The sequence below is a fragment of the Sylvia atricapilla genome, chromosome 1 (genome assembly GCF_009819655.1).
Source record: "Sylvia atricapilla isolate bSylAtr1 chromosome 1, bSylAtr1.pri, whole genome shotgun sequence".
In the NCBI taxonomy this organism is placed as follows: Eukaryota; Metazoa; Chordata; class Aves; order Passeriformes; family Sylviidae; genus Sylvia; species Sylvia atricapilla.
The window spans coordinates 394,594-416,903 of record NC_089140.1 but is presented as its reverse complement, the minus strand read 5'-3'; the positions used below and the strand labels follow the sequence as shown (position 1 = coordinate 416,903).

Here is a 22,310-nt window from a genome sequence, read left to right as displayed (position 1 = left end):
GAACACGCTGACTCAGCACTTTGGGACCCAGCACATTCCAGAGGCCTCGGCCCCAATCCCCCCGGTGCCCGTGACCCCTCCGGGCTGTCCCCACACCGTCACCCCACTGCTGACCCCCCTTTGCCCAGGGGGAGCCCGACCCCTGCTCCCTCTGGAATTCACGTGTCCTGGGGGCTGAGGCACCTCAGGGACTCACCTGGGTGAGTGACACCAGGGTGTGTCATCTCCCGCAGCCTTTCCCATTCCAGCACCAAGGGAACGGAGAGCAGGGGAGGCTCCCTGAGACACCGGGGATTTGGGGAGCAGGAATTCCCTCCCTTCCCAGCCCTCGGAGCTCTGGGGCTTCATTCCCATCCCGGGTCTCTGCCACCCCCAAACCCGGAGGGAAAGGGGTATCCCTGATCCTTAGTGGTGCTGGGAGCACCCTGGGGTGCTGCCACTCCCCCAAAACCCACCCTTCCACCGCCCCCATCCCAGTTACACCCCCGGGCACTGCTCCCCGTCCCACTGCTGGGAAAGGGGCTCCCCAACTCCCCAGAATGAGGCCTGGGAGGCGAGGTGCGATCCAAGGGGTGCAGGAGGCCTTTATTGAGCAGTCCAGGGGGCCAGGAGGAGGATGAGGGGGGCAGGAGGAAGGATTTGGGGGGGGGCTCTGTGCATCTATACAGGGGGCCAGGACACCCCCGGCCGCTACATGGTCAGTTCCTGCAGGAGAGAGCAGAGAGTCAGGAATTCTGGGGTCACCCCAACTCCCGCCGGGAAAAGGTGGTCACAGCCCAAATTCCCACTGGGAAAAGGGGCAGGGGGGGTCACAGCCCCAGTTCCCGCCGGGAAAAGGTGGTCACAGCCCCAGTTCCCACCGGGAAAAGGGGCAGGGGGGGGTCACAGCCCCAGTTCCCGCCGGGAAAAGGGGCGGGGGGGGTCACAGCCCCAGTTCCCGCCGGGAAAAGGTGGTCACAGCCCCAGTTCCCACCGGGAAAAGGTGGTCACAGCCCCAGTTCCCACCGGGAAAAGGTGGTCACAGCCCCAGTTCCCACCGGGAAAAGGTGGTCACAGCCCCAGTTCCCACCGGGAAAAGGGGCAGGGGGGGTCACAGCCCCAATTCCCGCCGGGAAAAGGTGGTCACAGCCCCAATTCCCACCGGGAAAAGGTGGTCACAGCCCCAATTCCCACCGGGAAAAGGGGCAGGGGGGGGTCACAGCCCCAATTCCCACCGGGAATTCCCCCCACTCACCATGATGGCGTTGACGATGTCGTTGTTGTTGTGCCGCAGGGCTCGCACGGCTTTGGGCCGTGACACGTTGGCCTGGGCCATCACCAGCTCGATGTCCCGCACCTCCAGCCCGGTCTCGTCCACCTGGGGGGCGAGCACAGCGCTGTGACCCCCCCCGTGTCACCCACCCGGCCCTGCACCCCCTCCCAGGCCACTGAACCCCCACCTCAGGCACCTCCAGCCCTGTCCTGCCCATCCCAGGGGTCACAGCACTGTCACCCCCCTCCATGGCGCCCCCGGGGGGTCTCAGAGCCCCCCAGCACCCACCTCCTCCTCCTCCTCGCTCTCCTCCTTGATGGCCAGGGCAGGCGCCGCGTCGGTCACCAGCGCCGAGTGCTCCAGGGGCACCTTGAACTTCTCGGCCGCCGCCTTGTGCACTTGCTGGGACAGGTCCTCGATCTGGGGCAAACACGGGGTCAGCAGAGCCCCCCCCGAGCCGGGGACCGCCCCCCCAGAGCCCCCCCGAGCCCACCTTGGCCTCCCCAAAGACGATGTAGATGTCGGACGCGGGGCTCTTGAAGACGTCGGGTTTGGAGATGACGAAGAGGATGTTCTTGGATTTGCGGATGGTGATGCGGGTGACGCCGTGGATCTGCCGCAGGCCCAGCTTGGACATGGCCTGGGGGCGCCCAGAGTGAGCCCCCGGGGAGGGACACGGCCCCCCACCACACCCCAAAATCCCCGGGATGACAGAGCCACAGACGGGGATGTTGTCCCTCAGCACTGCCCCACGGTGGGACCCCCCGACCCCCCTCAGGGTGAGGACCTGCCCCTCCAGCACCCCAGGACTGACCCCCCACCCCTGACCCCGGGATGGGCCGGGGACCCGACCCCAAGGGACACCCCCAGCCCCCCGGGGACCCCCCACCTTCCGGGCCTTCTTCTCGCTGCGGCTCTGCTTGGCTTTGCTGAGCGGCTCCTCTCCGGGGCCGAGGCCGTGGCCCAGGGGCACCTGCCGAGAGGGGCAGTCAGCGGGACCCCACACCGCGGGGGTCCCCACGCCCCCGACCCCCCAAAACCCCACCTGGGGCTGGGCAGGGGGCAGCTCGGAGCCCTCGGGCTCCTCCAGCTCCGGGATGGACTCGTCGTTGCTCTCGGACTCGTTCCCGGAGCCTGCGCGAGGAGAGGGGCTGTGAGAGGGGCTCCCCGGCCCCCCAAAGGCGGGGGTACCCCCCGGGCCCCCCCTCACCTCGGTGGTTGGGCCGGCAGCGCTGGGGGCCCGGCGGGGGCTGGGGGGCCTCGGCCTCGCTGGACGAGCTCGACTCCGACTGCAGAGAGCCTCGGGGGGGCCCCCGGCCCCCGGCAGCCCCCGGGCCCCCTGCCCGGCCCCGGGGCTCCGGCTCCTTCTGCGGGGAGGCCTGGGGGGCTGCCAGGGCACGGCGGCTGAGCCGGGGCTCCCCAAACCCCCCCGGGGGCTCAGCCCCTCCCGCTCACCCCATCACCCACCCAGGGATCCCCAAAGGCACCCCCAGCTCCCCGGGTGCCCACCCTGCTCCCAACACCCCCCGGCAAGGGGGGCCCGAGCCGGTGGTGCCCCCCAACCCCCCCCACGCGGCTGCACCCACCCAGGGACCCCCAGAGTGCCCCCGTGGGCAGCGCCCACCCCATTCCCACGGCCGTGGGGGGTCGGGGGCTCTCTCTTACCTTCGAGGCGTTTCCTGGCGAGGGGCAGCCCCGGGGGGCGCTCCTGGCTGGGGGGGCTCAGGGCGGCGGGAGGAGGCACTTGGCTGAGTTTGGGGGGCGCGGGGCGGGGGGGCTCGGCTGGAGCCCCCGCAGCGGGCAGGGGGCTGGGGGCGACCCCCGCCACGGCCTCCTCTTCCTCCTGCCGCTCGGGGGGCGCCGCGGGGGGACTCGGGGGGACTTTGGCATCGGTGTCCCCTGCAGCGTGGCCGGGGGGCTCAGGGCCCGGCCGGGGCGGAGTGGGGGGCTCCTGCGGGGCGGAGGGCAGGTCCCCAGGGGCCCCCCGGGGTGGGGCGGTGACACCCGGCCCGGCCCCGCGCCCCGAAAAGGCACCGGCTGGTGGGAGTGGTTCGGGGGGGGTCCCCACAAACACCTCCCGCTCCGAGGCCGTGAACTGCGGGGAGAGGGGCGTGGGGGCCGCCTCCTCATCCTCCTCCTCCTCCTCCTCCTCCTCGGGCTCTCCGCGGGGCCCGCCGGGGCTCGGGGGCGCCTCTCCCACGCTGCCCTCGGGGGCGGTGACAACGCGCGACGTGTCCGGCAGCTCCGGGGACAAATCCTTGGCCGAGGCGGTGGCCGCGTCCCCCAATTCCTCAGGGACATCCCCAGGGGGCTGTGAGAGCGTCCCCTGCGCCAGGGGACACGGGGGGACAGCTGGGGACTCGAGGGATGGGGCCACCCCGGCTGCCAGCGCCACGGGGGACACGACCTGGGGAGGGGGACACGGGGCAGGGACAGTGGCCAGGGGGCTGGGGGTCACCAGGTGGGTGGCCGTGGTGTCCACTGGGCTGGGGGTCACTGCAGCACTGGTCACGGTGGCCATCTCATCCCGGGGCGTTGGTGTCACCGGTGTCACTGGTTTGCTATCTGTGGCGTCCACCACGCTCCGGGTCACTGGGGCAGCGTCCTTGGGGTCCATCAGGGCAGGTGTCACTGATGTCACCAGGTCGGTGGCCCCAGTGTTCCTCTCATCCAGGGGGGGTGGTGTCACTGATGTCACCAGGTCGATGGCCCCAGTGTTCCTCTCATCCAGGGGGGGTGGGGTCATTGATATCACCAGGTTGGTGGCCGCAGTGGCCGTCAGGGTGGGTGTCACTGATGTCACCAAGTCAGTGGCCACAGCATCCTTCAGGGTGGATGTCACTGGTGTCACCAGGACAGTGTCCACAACTTCCATCTTGTCCCGTGGGCTGGGTGTCACCAGGTCAGTGGCTGTGATATCCGGCTCATGCAGGGGGCTTGGTGTCACTGGTGACACAAGGCTGGTGGCCACAGTGTCGGGCTCACCTGGGGAGCTGGGTGTCACCAGGTCAGCGGCCACGGCGTCCAGCTCATCTGCTGGCCTTGGTGTCACTGGTGTCACCAGGCTGGGGGCCACAGTGTCTGGTTCATCAGGTGGGCCAGGTGTCATCAATGTCACTACATCAGTGGCTGCAGCATCTGACGGGCTGGGTGCCACCAGGCTGGTGGCTGTGCTGTCCATCAGGCTGGGTGTCACCAGCTCAGTGTTGGGCTCCTCCAGTGGGGCTGGTGTCCCCGGTGTCACCACATCGGTGGCCACAGTGTCCGGCTCATCAGGCGGGCTGGGTGTCACTGGGCTGGTGGCTGCAGCATCCATCTCTTCCAGTGGCGCTGGTGTCACTGGTGTCACCACATCAGTGGCCATGGGTGGGCTGGGTGCCACTGGGCTGGTGACTGCAGCGTCCATCTCTTCCAGTGGGGTTGGTGTCACCGGTGTCACCATGTCACTGGCTGCAGTATCCATCTCATCCAGAGGAGTTGGTGTCACCGGTGTCACCACATCAGTGGCCATGGGTGGGCTGGGTGTCTCTGAGCTGGTGGCTGCAGTGTCCATCTCTTCCAGCAGCGTTGGTGTCACTGGTGTCACCACGTCAGTGACCACTGAGTCCACCAGGCTGGATGTCACTGGTGTCACCACATGGTTGGCTGCAGTATCCATCTCATCCAGAGGAGTTGGTGTCACCGGTGTCACCAGGTCAGTGGCCACCAGGCTGGATGTCACTGGTGTCACCACATCGTTGGCTGCAGTATCCATCTCATCCAGAGGAGTTGGTGTCACCGGTGTCACCAGGTCAGTGGCCACCAGGCTGGGTGTCACTGGTGTCACCACATCGTTGGCTGCAGTATCCATCTCATCCAGAGGAGCTGGTGTCACCGGTGTCACCAGGTCAGTGGCCACCAGGCTGGGTGTCACTGGTGCCACCACATCGTTGGCTGCAGTATCCATCTCGTCCAGGGGGGTCGGCGTCACTGATGTCCCCAAGCCGGTGGCTGCAGAGTCCAGCTCGCTGTGGCCATCAGCACTCCCCACTGTCCCCGTGCTGAGCTCAAGGTCGTTGTCACCATCGCTGTCACCCCCAGGGCCGTCCTGGGGCTCCCCATTGGTCCCCCCCAGCTGGTGGCTCTGGGGGTCCCCGGCACAGAGCGCAGGGGGACAGGGGACAGGGCTGGTCTCTGCCAGCTGGGGACAAAGTCCCTGTCCCAGCGCTGCTCCAGAACCTTCTGTCGCTGCCACCTCCTCGGGGCTTTCCGTGATGGTGACAGAGGTGTCGCCGTCCAGCTCTGCGACCCCTCCAGGGGGCGACACGGGTGTCCCCAAGGAGCCGGGAACCGCGTCGGGGTGACACGGGGACCCTGCACGGAGGTGGAGCTCGACACCGGCCGGGCCGGGGGGCGCCGGGGGTGTCCCCGGGGGTGTCCCCGCGTCCCCCGCGTGGCGCTCGGTGCCGTAGAGCCGCTCGTCCTCGTCCCCGTCGTAGGCGGCCGAGTCCGAGGAGGCGTCGGTGTCGTCGCGGAAGGCGAAGGCCTCGTCCCCGCCCTCGGGGATGGAGCTCTCGGACAGCGAGCGCAGGAAGGACGCCGAGGTGCTGCCTTCATCCTCCTCCTCCTCCTCCTCCTCGGCGGGGGCCCGCGGGGAGATCTCCACGGCCTCGGCCTGGAACAGGAGGCTGCCGCGGAACGGGAGCAGCGCCGCCGGGATCAGCCCCGAGCCCTCGTCCTCCTCCTCCTCCTCCTCCTCCGGCGTCTGCCCGTCCTCATCATCGTCATCCTCATCATCCGCACAGCCCGGCGGGGCGAAGGGACCCTCCTCCTCCTCCTCCTCCTCGGGGGACAGCGGGGGGAAGGCCGGCGGCTCCCCCAGGGCCCCCCCGAGCCCCTCCTCGGCCTCGGCCGCCAGGTTTGGGGAGCAGGACGGGGAGGTGCTGGCCGTGCCCGAGGAGCCCCAGCTGCCGCCCTCGGCCGTCATGTAGGAGCCGGACGGGGACGTGGGCGGCGAGCACAGCCCCTCGCTGTCGCCGTCCGTGGGCTCCTCGGGCGGCGGCCGCGCTGTCCCCGCCCGCACCGGCGTCGAGGGCGCCGTGAAGAAGAGCTCGGGGTCCAGCGGCGGGGGGCGGCCCGCGGGCGGCTCCTTGGGGGGCGCGGGGAAGGGACAAGGCACCGAGGGACCCCCGCGGGGCTCGGGCGGGGGGCAGCGCGTCTCCTCGCCCATCACGATGCGGGTGTCCAGAGGGTCCGCGGGCGGCGGCGGGCGGCACGGAGAGCCGGGGGGGACGGCGGCGGCGGGGCCGGGCTCACAGCTGGCCCCCTCGGGCGGGGGGCGAGCCTCCTCCTTGGCCGGCATCGGCGTGGGGGCTGCGGAGAGAGGGGACAGCCCTGAGTGCCACGGCCCCCTCCGCAGGGTCACCCCCGAGTGCCACAGCCCCCTCCTCAGGAGCACCGTGGGGAGAGGGGACACCCCCGAGCGGCACCCCCTGCTCCAGGGTCACCGCGGAGAGAGGGGACAGCCCTGAGTGCCACAGCCCCCTCCTCAGGGGGGCTGCAGAGAGAGGGGACACCCCCGAGTGGCACCCCCTGCTCCAGGGTCACCCCTGAGTGCCACAGTCCCCTCCCCAGGGTCACTGCAGAGAGAGGGGACACCCCCAAGTGCCGCAGCCCTCTCCCCAGGGTCACCGTGGAGAGAGGGGACACCCCCGAGTGGCACCCCCTGCTCCAGGGCCATCGTGTGACGGTGGAAGGGGGGACACCTAGGGCACTGCCCCAGGGCCGGGCTGGTACCAGCCCCACCCACACAGGGCTGGGGGAACAAGGTGACCCCCACCCAGAGCACCTGGAGGGGTCCCCACGGGTTTGGGGACACCGAGGGGGACAGCAGCAGCCCCCCGTTCCCAAACCCAGCCGCGTCACAGCCCCCAGCCCAGACCCCCCCCGGTAGCCCCCTCCCCACCCCCCGCGCTGACTTTGGGGGCGCTCAGCCCCGGCACCCCCACCCCAAAACACTCCGGGCCCCCTCCCCGTCAGCTGGGCCCCTCCCTGGGTCACCTGCGGCCCCCGGGGACGGCTCCATGGCACGGGCGCGGCCGGAGCCGGGGTCCCCGGGACCCCTCCCGTGTTAAAGGGCCGGGGGCGGGGCCAGCGCGGGGGGAGCCGGGAGGGGGCGGGGCCTCGCGGGGGATTTGGGGCAGGTGCCGCTGTTCCCCCCCAACTCTGAAATGGTTCAGTCCGGCACAACCCTCGGCCACGTGCTGCGGACCCCCGAACGGCTCATCGCGGGGGGGCCCCGCGCCCCCACCCCCGGGGCGGCTCTGCTTTGTACCGGGGGCTGCTGGACCCCTTAATTCAGCCCGGCCGCGGCCCCCCCGTACCTTGGGCCGTGTTTTGGGGTCCCCTCCGTACACCTGGGAGCACATCCTGACCCCCCCCTGCACAAACAGGACCCTCACCCCCTTCTCGGGACCAGCCTCAGCTCCGCGGGGGCACTGAGGGTGACCCCGGGGCGTGTCCCTGTCCCCGTGCCCGCTGTCCCCAGCCCCGCAGGAAGGTGCGGATGATCCCGGGGATCTCTCCCGGCTGTCCCCAGCCCCCCCCGACACGTGACAGTGGCCCCCCGGGGACACCGGTGTGGGGTGACCTTGGGCTGTGCCTCAGTTTCCCAGCCTGGGGGTGCTGGGGAGGGGCGGCGAGGCTCAGACCCCAGTCCCACCAGCCCCTCCCAGGACGAGGGGCACGACCCGACGCCGACCCCCGCTGGGTTCCCGGGGTTGGGGGTGGTGACCCCGAAGCGAGATCCCCTAAGTCCCCCGTGCCCTCCCGGGGGGGCCGGGCCGGAGCCCCCCGGTTGTGCCAGGCCCGGAGCCCGGGCGGTGGCGGCCCCGAGAGTCGCGGCCGGGCCGCGTCCTCCCGCTCCATCCTCATCCTCCGTCATTCCCACTGTGCCCCTCATCTCCCCTCATTTCCCCGCTCCATCCTCATCCTCCGTCATTCCCACTGAGCCCCTCATCTCCCCGCTCCATCCTCATCCTCCGTCATTCCCACTGTGCCCCTCATCTCCCCGCTCCGTCCTCATCCTCCGTCATTCCCACTGTGCCCCTCATCTCCCCTCATTTCCCCGCTCCGTCCTCATCCTCCGTCATTCCCACTGTGCCCCTCATCTCCCCGCTCCATCCTCATCCTCCGGCTCCGTCATTGCACCTCTGTCCTTCATCCCCCATCTCGATCCACCTTCCCTCTGCCCCATCCTCACCCTCCCACCCCGCACCCCTCCCTGCTCCCTCCTTCATCCCCCTGCTCCGTCCTCATCCCTCCATCCCCCATCGCTGCCTTTCATCTCTCCATCTCCATCCCCATGGCTCCGGCTCCCTCCTCCCTGCGCCGTCCTTCATCCCGCCGGCTCCATCCTCCCGCTCCGTCCTTTCCGCTCCGTCCTTCATCCTTCCGGCTCCGTCCTTCATCCCCCCGCTCCATCCTCATCGCCCCGTTCCCTTCCCATTCTCCGGCTCCATCCCCCCGCCCCGTCTTTCATCCCTCCGTCCCGCCCGCCCCAGCGCCGCGCTCCCGTTCTCGGCGCTGGGCCTCACCCGCCTCCGCTCCCTCCGGCATCCCGCTCCCGTGCTGCGGCCCGCGGCCCCCGGCGCCTTCCCGGGGCTCTGGGGGCTGGGCGCTGCCCGCGGCCCCCCCCGGCCCCGCTCCCCGCGCTCGGCTCGGCCGGGCGGACGCGGCTGCGGCGGCGGCGCCGGAGCATCAGCGGGGCCGCGGCGGGGGCGGGGGGGGCGCGGGGGGGCCCGGCCCGGCTGATGTCAGCGGGAGCGGTGTCCCGCCCGGCCCCGGCTCTGTCGCGATAGAGGGTTTGTGCCGGAGGGCGCTGCGGCGGCCGGGGGGGGGGGGGTCGGGCCCACCCAGCGCTTGCATCAGCTCCGGGGGGGGGCGCGAGGGCGGGGCCCGGCCTCAGTTTCCCCCACTTTGTCTCCTGAAAAAGGGGCTGAGCATCCCGCCGTGTCCCGGGGCGGGAATTGGGGAGGGGGGACGCAGGGCGGAGCCCCCCCAAAGCGTCTGCGCGGGTGGGGAGACAAGGAGCCGCGGGTCCCCCCCAGTGTCCCCGTGTCCCCGGGATGAGGGCGGGCATTGTCCCCCCCCGCCGGCCGTGCCCGCGCTGCCGGTGCCAGGCACGGCCCCAGCGGTGACTCAGCAGCTCCCGGCCCCGTGTGTCCCCCCCTCGGTCACTGATTTGTCCCCAGAGCCCTTCCCGGGCCGGTGTGTCACCCCCGGGGCTGTCCTGAGCCACCCTGTCCCCCTGTCCCCCTGCCCGCTGCGGGGACACCACGGCGGCTCCGGCCGGGTGTGACCGGTCAGAGACACCCCCAAACCGCGGGGTCCCCGCGGCCACCGGAGCCAGCCCCAATCCGTGTCCCCGTCCCGCCCGCGACAATCCCGGGATAAGCGGGAATAAAGGCGCTGGCTCCTGATCCCGAGCCCGGCTCAGACCGGCGGCCCCGGGCACGGCGCTGGGGGGGCACCGGGGGCGTGGGCACGGCCACGTGCCACCACCACGGATGGCACCTGACCCCGCTGTCACCCACCCACAGTGCCACCCAGCCCCGATGTCACCCACCCACAGTGTCACTCAACCCAATGTCACCCAGCCCCAATGTCACCTAGCCTTGATGTCACCTGTCCCTGCTATCACCCGGCTCCAAGGTCACCTGGCCCCAAGGTCACCCAACCCCGATGTCACCTGTCCCTTTCACCGAGCTCCAAGGTCACCCAGCCCGAGTCACCTGACCCAAATATCACCCAGGCCCAATGTCACCCAAACCCAATGACCACTGTCACTGATGTCACTTGGCTCCCGTGGCACCCGGCACCAACCAGTGCCACGGAGCCCCAATGCCACTCAGTCCCAATGTCACCTGGTGCCAATGACACCTGCAGTGATGTCACCCAGCTCCAAGTGCACCTGGCGCTGATGGCAACTGTCCCCAGTGTCATGTGTCTCCAATGGCACCCATTCCCAATGTCCCCACTATCCCATGTGGCACCTATCCCCAGTGTCACATCCCAAATGACACTCGTTCCCAATGTCACCCATCCCCAATCCCACCTGTCCCCTGTGCCACCAGGCCCAGCCACAATCCCTGTACAGTTTTGGCTTTATTTGAGCCGTTGGTGACACGGAGCAGCAGCACCAGAGCCACGTGGGGACACGGGCCCCTCACTGTGGGGACACAGACCCCTCACTGTGGACTCTGGTGACATCCCCACCCAGGCACAGCCACCTGGTGATGTGACCACCTCGCTGTGGTGACGTGGCCACCTGGCTGAGCCACTGGGCCACCTGGGCACGGTGACCCGGTCACATTGGCACAGGGACGTGGCCACCTGACTGAGGTGAGGCCACGTGGGCAGGTTAGGTGGCCGTGTCGGTGGCCGTGTCGGTGGCCATGTCACCCGCCGTGTCACTGGCCAGGGCCTTGGCCACCTTGTCCTTCAGGTAGGCCACACGCTGCCGCTCCAGCTTCAGCTCCAGGAACTCGTAGTGGGGCACCTGCAGGGGGACAGGGAGGTGGCAGCAGCCCAGGGGGTCCCAGCTGTGTCCCCTCCTCTGTCCCCTCCCGTGCTGGCCCCCGCTGTGCCATGGCACCCACCCAGGGAGGTCCCACCACCCACCCATGTGTGACAGTGACCCCCAGGGCTGACAGTGACTCCGGGGGTGACACGTGGCTGTCACACTCCCCCAGGCTATAATTACCCCCAGGGGTTAATCCTGGATGACCCCACAGGATCAGCCGGTCTGTGTCACCTCCCTGTCACCCCTGTCCCCCCCGGCACATGGCAGGTGGCCCGGGGGGATCACGGTGGCTCATCCCTGCTGAGCCCCAGGGTGGAGGGAGCTGGCAGCCCCCCAGGAGGCGTCAGTGTCTCCCTCCCATGGCGCCAGGTGTGTCCAGGTGTGTCCAGGTGTGCCCAAGGGTGCCGGGGGACAGTGGCACCCGGCTGGTGTCACCAAGGGTGCCACAGGGACTGTCCCTGGGGCTGGGCACAGCTGAGGCCACGCCTGAGTCCTGGGGGCACCTGACAGGACAGGGGTTGTGCTCTGCTGCCAAGAACGCCCCAGGCATTCCCAGATCCCGTGTCCCCAGTGGATTCACCCCCCGGTCCCACGGCAGGGGACACGGGGCTCGTGGCCACGGAGGTCACTGTGGCAGCCGGTGGCCGGTCCCCGCCATGGGGGGACAGGGACCGAATTTGACTGGGCTGCACCTGCCAGGTGCTGCAGGGGGCACTTGGGGAATATCTGGGGAATATTTCTCCTGGAAAGGGCCAGGAGGATTCAGGTGCCATGTGGATGTGTCACTGGGGGCCAGGGTCAGCGGTGGCCGTGGCAGTGCTGGGGACACCAGGGTGCTCCCAGGGCTCCCCAGGGTGCTCCCAGGGCTCCCCGGGGTGTTCCCAGGGCTCCCCAGGGTGCTCCCAGGGCTCCCCGGGGTGTTCCCAGGGCTCCCCAGGGTGTTCCCAGGGCTCCCCGGGGTGTTCCCAGCCCCAGCCCGTTCCCAGGGGCTCACCTCGGCCAGCAGGAAGCCGGCTGCTCTCAGGTGCCTGCGGGCCATGGAGCCCCGGCCCAGCAGCTCCCGGCCCCGCGAGCTGAACTGCGGCAGCTCCCAGCGCAGCACGGCCACCCTGGGGACAGGGACGGGGACAGGGGCTGAGCACGGGCACCCCCAGCCACAGAGCACAGAGCCCAGCCCTTCGCTGCCTGAGTTGTGTCCCTCCTATCACCTCCTGTCCCCTCCTGTCCCCATTCCGTGTCTCCTCCTCTCTGTGTCCTCCTCGTGCCACCTCTTCTCCCCCTCACTGACCCTTTCTATCCCCCCTCCTCATCCTCTTCCTGTCCCCACCCCATGTCCCCACCCCTCATTGCCTCCCTGTCCCCTCCTGTCCCCTCTACTGTTCCCCCCTGTCCCCCACCTCAGCAGACCCTGCTGTCCCCACCCACCTCCTGGCCCCTGGTGGCAGTGGCTTTGTCCCCTCAGGGCGGGACAGATGGGGGGCAGTGAAGTCCCTCAGGGGCAGAGGTTTGTTGTCACTGTCCAGCACCACCTCGGCATCTGCAGGGACAGAGGGGACACGGGGACTCAGAGAGGACTCAGAGGCAGCCAGGGCCTCTGTGACCCCACCCCAGGCAGGTGTGTCCGTGGGGATCCGTGTCCCCAGGTCCCACGGGAGGGGACAGGGACAAGCGGAGCACGGAGGTCGCTGTGGCAGCCGGTGGCCGGTCCCCGACACTGGGGGACAGGGACCGAATTTGACTGGGCTGCAAAGGGGGGGGTGTGACAGGACCAGGAGGGCTGGAGGGTGACAGGGAAAGGTGACAGGGCTGGGGTGGGCTGGAGGGTGACAGGGGACAGTGATGGCACTGAGGGGTGACGCAGCAAGGTAACGGGGTGACAGGGGACGGTAGCAGGTGTGGGAGTGCCAGAGCCAGGGGCGCCCAGGGCAGTGCCAGCCCCGGGGGTGACAGCAGGTGACACTCACCGATGTCCCAGCCATAGATTGTGCTCACGTCACGTCGGACGAGGTCGTGGCCCCCCAGTGCCCCCGGCAGAGCCTCCCACAGCCACCGCTGCAGGGGGGTGGCCTTCTCCTTGTCCTTGCCCTTGTCCCTGTCCCTGTCCCTGCCCAGCACCTCGGGGGGCAGGAAGGGCCCCTGGTAGCCCGGGACCTCCAGCCTGGCCGTGGCGTTGATGTGCAGCAGCTTCAGCCACGAGCTCTGTGCCCGTGGGGAGGTGTCACCTGTGGGACAGGTGGGGACACGCTCAGGTGACACCCACGGGACACAGGAACTGACGCCAGGGAAGGCTCAGGTGGGGTAGTGGGAATGTTCCTCATGGAAAGGGCTGTGCAGCCCCAGCGGGGATGTGGCACATGGGGCACCTCGGCCCTGTGTCCCCAGGAGCTGAGCCAGGTGGGCTCAGGTGACACCCAGTGAGCAGGGACATGGCCCCAGGCAGTGCCAGGGGATGCTCAGGTGGGATGTGGGGAATATTCCAGCTCCTGGAAAGCGCTGGGTTTAACGGCCACAGGGATAGTTTGTATCCCCAGGTGAACTCCAGCCCCTGAGAAGCCCCCCCAGCCCCAGGCATTCCCAGATCCCGTGTCCCCAGTGGATTCACCCCCCCGGTCCCATGAGAGGGGACACGGGGCTCGTGGCCACGGAGGTCACTGTGGCAGCCGGTGGCCGGTCCCCGCCATGGGGGGACAGGGACCGAATTTGACTGGGCTGCACCTGCCAGCATCACCTGTTGGGCAGGTGACCCCACCTCCCCTGGGTCAGGAGCCCCTGCCCAATCCCCAAACCCCAGCCCCTGCCCAATCCCCAAATCCCATCCCCTAGGGCTCCTGTCCAAACCCCAAATCCCAGCCCCAGTCCAATCCCCAAATCCCAGCCCCTGGAGCCCCAGTCCAAACCCCAATCCCAGCCCCAGTCCAATCCTCAAACCCCAGCCCCAGTCCAATCCCCAAATCCCATCCCCTAGGGCTCCTGTCCAAACCCCAATCCCAGCCCCTGTCCAATCCCCAAATCCCATCCCCTAGGGCTCCTGTCCAATCCCCAAACCCCAGCCCCTGGAGCTCCTGTCCAATCCCCAAATCCCATCCCCTAGGGCTCCTGTCCAAACCCCAAGCCCCAGTCCAATCCCCAAATCCCAGCCTCAGTCCAGTCCCCAGTCCCAGCCCCTGTCCAATCCCCAAACCCCAGCCCCTAGGGCTCCAGTCCAATCCCCAATCCCAGCCCCAGTCCAATCCCAGCCCCTGGAGCCCCAGCCCAATCCCCAAATCCCATCCCTGGAGCTCCTGTCCAATCCCCAGTCCCAGTCCTGGGCTCAGCCTGCCCCGGGCTCACCTCGCAGGCGGGTGTGGAACTCGGGGCCCAGCACCTGGCAGAGGTGTGGGTGCTGGGGCTGCTGCAGGACACACAGGGACCACACCACGTCTGTCAGCAGGTGCACGTCCAGCTCCTGCTCCTGCCCCTGCAGCCGCTCGTGGATCTGCACAGGGAGAACACGGAGCTCAGGCACAAAGGTGTCCCCACTGTCCCTCAGTGGGGGCTGCAGGGTCCCTCTCAGGTGACCCCGTGGCCTCTCTCCCCACGGATCCGGCCATCCAACAGCCCCTTTCCCATGGGAACGTGCCAGGGGAACACCTGTGCTGTGGGACAGGTGACACCTGGGGGGGAGTCACTTATAGGGGCTTCCAGGGCCGAAAGTGGGAGCTGGGGAGAGATTTGGGGACATCTGGAGTGCCAGGACATGGGAAACCAGGGAATTTGGGTGGCTTTGGGGCAGGAATCTGTAGCTGTGGGGGGTCTCTGAGGTCCCTCCCCACCCAGAGCCCTGGGGAACGCCAGGGACGTCACCATGGAGAAGAATTCCTCGCTGGAGCTGGGCTGGAAGTTGAGGCGGGCGAAGGACACGAGGATCCCGCAGAGCTGGCTGATGGACAGGTTGTGTCTGTGATCCAGGCAATACTGCGGGGAAAACGGGAATTGGGGGCTGTCCACAACAGGGATGGGAGGGAGAGGTGGGACACATCAGCCAGAGACGCCTCCCAGGAGGGAAAATGAGAGAGGGAATCTTGGGATTTTATCCAGGTACGAGGGGAAGCTCTGGAACACCCCAGTGAGGATGGGAAGGAGCAGGGGGATGGACTTGGCAGGAACTGGGACAGAACTGGCAGGGAGCTGGGAGAGGAGCAAGGGAAAGGCTGGGAACATCAGCAGGGACCGTGCTAGGTGGGACACCACAGGTGATGGACCCCTGGGACCCTCTCCAGCTACAAGGGCAGGCCTGGAATATCTCAGTCTGGATGGGGAAGGGCACGGAGATGGGCTGGGCCAGAACTGGGCCAGAACTGGGCCAGGACCAGCACCAGCACCCGCAGCTGGAAGGTCTGGATGGAGCCAAATGCAGCGGGAGATGATCCCTGATTCCCACCGGTGACAGGGCTTGGACAGGGGAGGGGCCCTCAGTGCCACCCACTCCCAGGTGACAACAGCCCGGGACAGGGGAGAGGGACCTGCTGGGAAAAGTGCCAACAGCCCCTGCACAGGGGACTGTCCCCTCCCTCCCCAGGGCCAGGTGAGGTCCCCCCTGTCCCCGCAGGCCTCACCTGAGCCGTGGCCTCGGCGAGGGGCCGGCTGAGCCAGCGCAGGCTGGCGAAGGAGCGGGCGCAGCGCGACACCTGCGCCGGGCTCAGCGTGCCCAGGTGAGGCTGCAGCTCCAGGGCCAGGCGGTGCAGCACCTGCGGCTGCTGGAAGCTCAGCTTACCTGTGCCAAGGGGGGACAGCTCAGCGCAGGGGGCTCCCAGCTCCTCTGCCCTGTGTCCCCACACCACGGGACAGGAAAGGCTCCAGGGACACCTCAGAGCCCTCCCAGGGCCTAAGGGAGCTCCAGGTGAGCTGGGGAGGGACTTGGGACACCCAAAGTGACGGAGTGGCCTCACGCTCAGCTCCCAGGGATTTGGGACACCCGGAACGACGGGATACCTAGAACCTGGTGACCTGGGTTTCATACCTGGAGCAGAGGTGACCTACAACACCCCTGTTCCCACCCCAGGACTCGGATAACCCACTGGGGAAGAGCTGCTGGGGCTCACCTGGACTCCCTCACCCCACCTGGCTGGAACAGGAAAGGTTTGGGCCCTCAGAGCTCACCTGGCTGCCCCCACCCACCGCCAGCCCAGGACAGTGCCACGAGCCAGGGACCGTCCCCAGCCCCTGCAGGAGCCCCCAGCACTCACTGTAGGCGAAGAGCAGGTCAGTGAGCACGGGCAGGGGCAGCTCGGCAGGTTTCTGCAGCAGGTGGTAGGACAGGGCCCGCAGCAGGGGCACACAGCGGCGCTGCTGCAGCGCCAGAGCCAGAACCACACGGCGCAGCTCGTCCGTGTCAAACTGCTCCGCCAGCTCCAGCGCCTGGGACAGGGGAGACAGGGATCAGGAACTGCTCTGCTGGCTCCAGGGCCTGGGACAGGGACAGGGGAGACAGGGACAGCACTGCTCTGCCAGCTCCAGCGCCTGGGACAGGGACAGGTGAGACAGGGACAGGTGAGACAGGGACAGCACTGCTCTGCCAGCTCCAGGGCCTGGGACAGGGACAGGGACAGGTGAGACAGGGACAGCACTGCTCTGCCAGCTCCAGGGCTTGGGACAGGGGAGACAGGGACAGGTGAGACAGGGACAGCACTGCTCTGCCAGCTCCAGGGCCTGGGACAGGGGAGACAGGGACAGGGATCAGGAACTGCTCTGCCAGCTCCAGGGCCTGGCACAGAACAGGTGACACAGGGGACAGGTGACACAGGGGACAGGGCTCAAACTGCTCCGCCAGCTCCAGGGCCTGGGACAGGTGAGACAAGGGACAAGTGGGAGAGGGGACACGGAGGACAGGCGGCACAGGTGACCCCAGGTGGGCATGCTGACCCCAGGTGACCCCACCCGAGGGGCCCCCACCCCACCGTCACCCCGTGCCAGGTGCGCGGGTCCCACCTTGTCCTCCAGGCGCTCCATGAGGGCGGGGGACAGGTGTCCCACCTTGGCCATCAGCGTCACCACGGTGCGGGTGCCGTCCAGCTCCGTCCAGCGCAGCTCCAGCTTGCGCAGCACCTCGGGCAGGAGGGGCCCGTCGTGGCCCTGCGCCGCCAGGTGCTCGGCCAGGTGTGCCAGCTGCTGCAGGGACAGGCGCCGCAGCCGCCACAGCACCTCCTGCTCCACCGAGCGCGCCTGGCGCCCGCCCGGAGCCAGCCCCAGCGCCGGCAGGCTCCGCAGCAGCTGCAGCAGGGGCACGTTCCACACCTGAGAGATCTGCACGGGACAGGGGGACAGGTGTGACACGGGGACACAGGCGTGCTCCACACCTGAGAGATCTGCACAGGGACATGGGGACAGGTGTGACATGGGGACACAGGCGTGTTCCACACTGTGAGATCTGCACAGGGACATGGGGACAGGTGTGACATGGGGACACAGGCGTGTTCTACACCTGAGAGATCTGCACAGGGACATGGGGACAGGTGTGACATGGGGACACAGGCGTGTTCCACACTGTGAGATCTGCACAGGGACAGGGGTGACACGGGGACACAGGCGTGTTCCACACCTGTGAGATCTGCACAGGGACAGGCAGTTGTGACACAGTGACAGGTGACACACAGGGACAGGCACGTCCCACCCCATGAGATCTGTGACAGGGACAGCTGTGGCACAGGGACAGGAGTGACATGAGGACAGATATGACAGAGGGCCACCAGACATATTTCACACCTGTGACATCTGCCACAGGGACAGGCGTGGGACAGATGTGGGCCAGACACTAAGTGAGAATTTAGAGCACCGCTCGTCTACCTGTGCCACCTCCCCAGTGTGCCCTGCACAGGCTGGAGGGGCCCAGGCAGTGCCAGCCCATCCCACGGGCACAGGACGCTCAGGTACAGCCCAGAGTGCAGCAGCGCTGTCCCCAGTGGGCTCCCAGGCCAGGTGCAGTGTGGGGCTGCTCCGTGCCCCCCACTCCTTCCCACGCACCCCAGAGCCCCCTGTGCCCCCCATTCCCTCTCACACACCCCAGAATCCCCCATTCCCTCTCACACACCCCAGAGCCCCCTGTGCCCCCCATTCCCTCTCACACACCCCAGAATCCCCCATTCCTTCCCACACAGCCCAGAGCCCCCAGTTCCCTCTCACACACCCCAGAGCCCCTGTGCCCCCCACTCCCTCTCACACACCCCAGAGCCCCCCGTTCCCTCTCACACACCCCAGAGCCCCCCATTCCCTCTTTCCCTCTCACACACCCCAGAGCCCCCCGTTCCTTCCCACACACCCCCGTGTCCCCCCGTTCCCTCTCACACACCCCATTCCCCCCGTTCCCTCTCACACACCCCATTCCCCCCGTGTCCCCCGTTCCCCCTCACACAGCCCCCGACCTGCGCATCCACGGTGCCGAGCAGCTGCTCGAAGCGCGGGTCCCGGCGGATTCCCTGCGGGTCCAGGCGCTGCTGGAGGCTGAGGCGGGCGAGGCGGGCGATGGCCAGGGCCGCCAGGTTACTGCTGAGCGCCGGGCCCTGGCTGAGCTGCAGCACCTCGTGCGGGCTGGAGGCCGCCTGGATGAGCTCCCGGAGCTGCTGCTCCGCGCCGTCGTCCCGCGGCCGGGCCTGCGGGCCCTCTGCCCAGCGCGGCGGGCCGCTGCGCAGCGCGGAGCCCGGCGGCCGCCCGGGCGGGGCCGGCAGCAGCCGCCGGCAGCAGCGGCGAACCAGGTGCGCGGCCATGGGGCAGCCTCAGCGCCGCATCCCGGAGAGCTGCGAGGGAACGGCGGCGCTGGGACAGCCCCTACCGGGGGGTTCTGCCCCGGGCCCGGCCCCGCCGTGCCGGTGTCCCCCGGCACATCCTCCCGGCCCTGCCCCGCTCCCGACCGCCCCCCGCTCCATCCCCGGGCCTCGCCTCCCCACCGCCGTGTCCCACGATCCCGATCCCAAGCCCCGTCCTAATCCCGGTTCCGATCCCAAGCCCGGTCCCGGTCCCAAGCCCGATCACGGTCCCGTTCCTATCCCTAGTTCCAGTCCCGATCCCGATCCCAATCCCGGCCCCGGTCCCCGTCCCGCTCCCACTCCTCACCCTCTATCCCGTTCTCACCCCCGTTCCCGGCCCCGTTCCCGGCCCCGTTCCCGGCCCTCTCTGACCTCCCGTTCCCGGCCCCGTTCCCGGCCCCGTTCCCGTTCCCGTTCCCGGCCCCGTTCCCGTTCCCGGCCCTCTCTGACCTCCCGTTCCCGGCCCCGCGCACGGGCCGCGGCCGAGGCGCGCACTTACTACGTCACCGCCCGCGCGCGCTCGCCATTGGCCAATGCCGCGTCATCAGTCGGCGCCGGCGCCTTTCCCGTGCCGAGGCCGGAGCGTGGCCGCCATCCGCGCCGGAGCGTCGTCGGGTGTCCCCAGGGTGTCCCCAGGGTGTCCCCAGAGTGTCCCCAGGGTGTCCCCAGAGTGTCCCCCTCGCAATGTCCATCCTTCAGTGTCCCCTCCGCGGCGTCCCCGCGTCCCAGAAGGGGCCGAACCCTCCCCCCCGCCCGCCTCTCTATGGGGCGCCCTCCTGTGGTGGCGGGGGGAACTGCAGCCAGCGCCCCCCGGTGACCCCCAGTTCATCCCAGTGCCCCCAGTGCTCCCCCAGTTCATCCCAGTGCTCCCTCAGTCCATCCTAGTGCTCTCCCAGTTCATCCCAGTGCCCCCAGTGCTCCCCCAGTCCATCCTAGTGCCCCCAGTGCTCCCCAGTTCATCCCAGTGCTCCCTCAGTCCATCCCAGTGCCCCCAGTGCTCCCCAGTCCCTCCCAGTGCTCCCCAGTCCATCCCAGTGCTCTTCCAGTCCATCCCAGTGCCCCCAGTGCTCCCCCAGTTCATCCCTAGTGCTCCACCCAGTTCATCCCAATGCTCCCCCAATTCATCCCAGTGCCCTCAGTGCTCCCCCCAATTCATCCCAGTACCCCCCAGTGCTCCCCCGCAGTCCCTCAGTTCCCCGCGGGTGGAATAATCGGTTAATGATGAATTATGGATTATCGAACTCCATCGATTATCGGTCGTTTATTGGTATCGATCAGGAACTCCTCGCTGCCGACACGGCCGGGGAGGGATGGGCGGTGTCCGGGGGGCTCCTCAGCGCCGGGCGAAGTCCCCGCCTGGGGGACAGGAGCTCAGGGCGTCACCCCCGGGGGGGTCTCCAAAACCCCTGCAGCCCCCCGGACACCACCCCAGGGTCCCCGGAGCCCCCGGGACCCCCCGGGACATCCCACCCGGGACGTCCCACCCGGGACCCTCGGGACATCCCACCCGGGACATCCCACCCGGGACCCCCGGGACATCCCACCCAGGTTCCCCGGACCCCCCGGGACATCCCACCCGGGACTCTCGGGACATCCCACTCAGGACCCCCCGGGACATCCCACCCGGGACATCCCACCCGTGTCCCCCGGGACATCCCACCCGTGTCCCCCCGGGACATCCCACCCGGGACATCCCACCCGTGTCCCCCGGGACATCCCACCCGGATCCCTCGGGGCATCCCACCCGGATCCCTCGGGGCATCCCACCCGGGACCCCCCGGGACATCCCACCCAGGGTCCCCGGACCCCCCGGGACATCCCACTCGGGACCCCCGGGACATCCCACCCAGGGCCCCCCGGGACCCCCCGGGTCATCCCACCCGGGACCCGCAGCGGTCTGGGCGATGCGGGCGGTGTGTCCCGCCAGGACCCCCCGTTCCCCCCGTTGCCCCGTTGCCCCGTTGCCCCGGTGGCCGCACCCCGGCACGGCTGGCAGTGGCACTCGGCGATGCGGGGCAGCAGCGCGGGCCGGGGCCGGCCGCGGGGACACGGCAGCAGCAGGGCCCGCACGGGCCGCCCGGGGTCCAGCCGGTAACTGCAGCACTCGCACAGCGACCGCACGTACGGCTCCTGCGGGACACCGGCGCTTGGAGGGGGGGACGGCGGCACGTCCCCGGCACCCCCCGCGCCCGGCCGGGGACAGCAGGTGACTCTGGGGTCCCCGCGGCGCCCCCCGGGCCGTACCTGGGCGCTGACGGCGGTGCGGGAGCGGCACCCGCCCGCGCAGTAGGCGACCCGCACGCCGCGCAGGACACAGGCGCCCTTGGCGATGGTGCGCAGCGCCGTGAGCAGCCGGCACGGCCCGGGGGGCTCCTCTGCACCGGAGGGGACCGGGCTGAGCGGGGGGCGCCTGGCGGGGCCGCCCCTCCCCAGGGGCCCCGTGTGCGGGCTCTCACCTGGCCACTCGTCCCGGCACACGGGGCAGCAGCTCCCGGGCTCCCGCAGCGGCTCCGCGCCCTGCGGGCACCGCCAGGCTCAGCCCCCGCCCGCGGGCAGCCCCCCGCGCCCCCCGGAGCGGCCCCGGAGCCCCTCACCTCGGGGCAGGTGAGCGCGGGGCAGGACGTGGCGCAGGTGACGCGTCCCTCGGAGCAGCGACAGGTCCCGCACTGCTCCTGCCACTGGCTGCCGGCCTGCGGCGGGGCGGGGACCCCAAACATCGGGCAGGGACCCCCGGACACGGGCTCGGGGACCCCAAACATCGGGCAGGGACCCCCAGACACGGGCTCGGGGACCCCAAACATCGGGCAGGGACCCCCGGACACGGGCTTGGGGACCCCAAACATCGGGCAGGGACCCCCGGACACGGGCTCGGGGACCCCAAACATCGGGCAGGGACCCCCGGACACGGGCTCGGGGACCCCCGCCCCGCGCTCCCCGCCCCGCTCACCGCTCGCAGCGCCCCGCGGTACCGGCAGCCGCAGTCGCCCGCGCTCACGCACTGCCCGGAGCCGTTCCGGTACCGGCCGGGGGCGCAGGCGCAGCGCGGGGGGACCGAGGGGGTCCCGAGGGTGGCCGGAGTGCCCAGGGAGGTGGGGGTCACGGCCGTGCTGGAGGTGTCCGGAGTTACGGGGCTCCCGGGGGATTCGGAGGTTCCGAGGGTGGCGGGGGTCCCCCCGCAAGTCCCGGGGGGCTCGGCCAGGTCCTGGCAGCTGCGCTCACAGGCGGGGCCGGGGTCCAGCCATACCTCACCCGGGGGGCAGCCTGGGGTCACCGGGAACGGGAACGGCACCGGGAACGGCACCGGGAACGGCACCGAGAATGGCACCGGGAATGGCACCGGGAACGGCACCGGGAATGGCACCGAGAATGGCACCGAGAATGGCACCGGGAGCGGCACCGGCACCGCCCTGAGCCCCGGCCCTCCCTCCCGGCATTGCCCCGGCCACCATCCATCCAGCAGCCTCCATCCCCCCTCCTTTCCTCGCTACACCCACCCCTCTCCCACCTCCCACCTCCAGTCCCTCCGCGCCCCTCCTCCCGTCCCTCCGGTGCCGGTTCCCTCTATCCGTTCCTTCCGCCGCTCCGTCCCTGTCCCCGGCCCTCCCGCCCGCTGTCCCGCTGTCTCACCGGGGCACGGCTCGGGGTTACACGGCGCCGTCTCCTCCTCGGGGCTGTCCCCGCAGCGCCACCCGGCCCCGGGGCCCTCCCGGCACTGCCG

The 22,310-nt window shown here is 69.7% G+C and overlaps 3 protein-coding genes and 3 non-coding genes across 6 annotated transcripts in view; all 6 read right to left on the bottom strand.

Annotated features, from left to right (window-relative positions):
- Positions 1-559: 559 nt before the first annotated feature.
- NACAD (NAC alpha domain containing) lies at positions 560-7,346 on the bottom strand. The gene is made up of 9 exons (XM_066341234.1): positions 7,292-7,346; positions 2,918-6,604; positions 2,463-2,639; positions 2,298-2,386; positions 2,142-2,225; positions 1,746-1,892; positions 1,541-1,672; positions 1,235-1,357; positions 560-705 (listed from the first exon to the last, which is right to left on the bottom strand). Exons 1-9 carry the CDS (start codon positions 7,314-7,316, stop codon positions 691-693), a joined length of 4,479 nt encoding a protein of 1,492 aa, XP_066197331.1. The 5' UTR covers positions 7,317-7,346; the 3' UTR covers positions 560-690.
- Positions 7,347-10,377: 3,031 nt separating this feature from the next.
- TBRG4 (transforming growth factor beta regulator 4) lies at positions 10,378-18,960 on the bottom strand. Its single transcript, XM_066313276.1, has 11 exons — positions 18,900-18,960; positions 18,212-18,583; positions 16,782-17,096; positions 16,040-16,211; positions 15,410-15,567; positions 14,658-14,768; positions 14,145-14,289; positions 12,779-13,036; positions 12,240-12,351; positions 11,809-11,923; positions 10,378-10,790 (listed from the first exon to the last, which is right to left on the bottom strand). Exons 2-11 carry the CDS (start codon positions 18,551-18,553, stop codon positions 10,653-10,655), a joined length of 1,866 nt encoding a protein of 621 aa, XP_066169373.1. The 5' UTR covers positions 18,554-18,583; positions 18,900-18,960; the 3' UTR covers positions 10,378-10,652.
- On the bottom strand, positions 11,374-11,505 carry LOC136372982 (small nucleolar RNA SNORA5). Its single transcript, XR_010745558.1, has one exon. It is a non-coding gene; the product is annotated as a small nucleolar RNA SNORA5 (small nucleolar RNA).
- Positions 12,430-12,562, bottom strand: LOC136372987 (small nucleolar RNA SNORA5). Its single transcript, XR_010745559.1, has one exon. It is a non-coding gene; the product is annotated as a small nucleolar RNA SNORA5 (small nucleolar RNA).
- On the bottom strand, positions 13,399-13,528 carry LOC136372976 (small nucleolar RNA SNORA5). The gene has a single exon (XR_010745556.1). It is a non-coding gene; the product is annotated as a small nucleolar RNA SNORA5 (small nucleolar RNA).
- A 965-nt stretch (positions 18,961-19,925) lies between the features above and the next one.
- Positions 19,926-22,310, bottom strand: part of LOC136375611 (SCO-spondin-like) — a 29,879-nt gene continuing 27,494 nt past the window's right edge. The window contains 6 exon segments of the mRNA XM_066341221.1: positions 19,926-19,948; positions 20,473-20,722; positions 20,837-20,967; positions 21,049-21,109; positions 21,187-21,417; positions 21,540-21,853. Of these exon segments, the coding sequence (XP_066197318.1) occupies positions 19,926-19,948; positions 20,473-20,722; positions 20,837-20,967; positions 21,049-21,109; positions 21,187-21,417; positions 21,540-21,853 (1,010 nt within the window).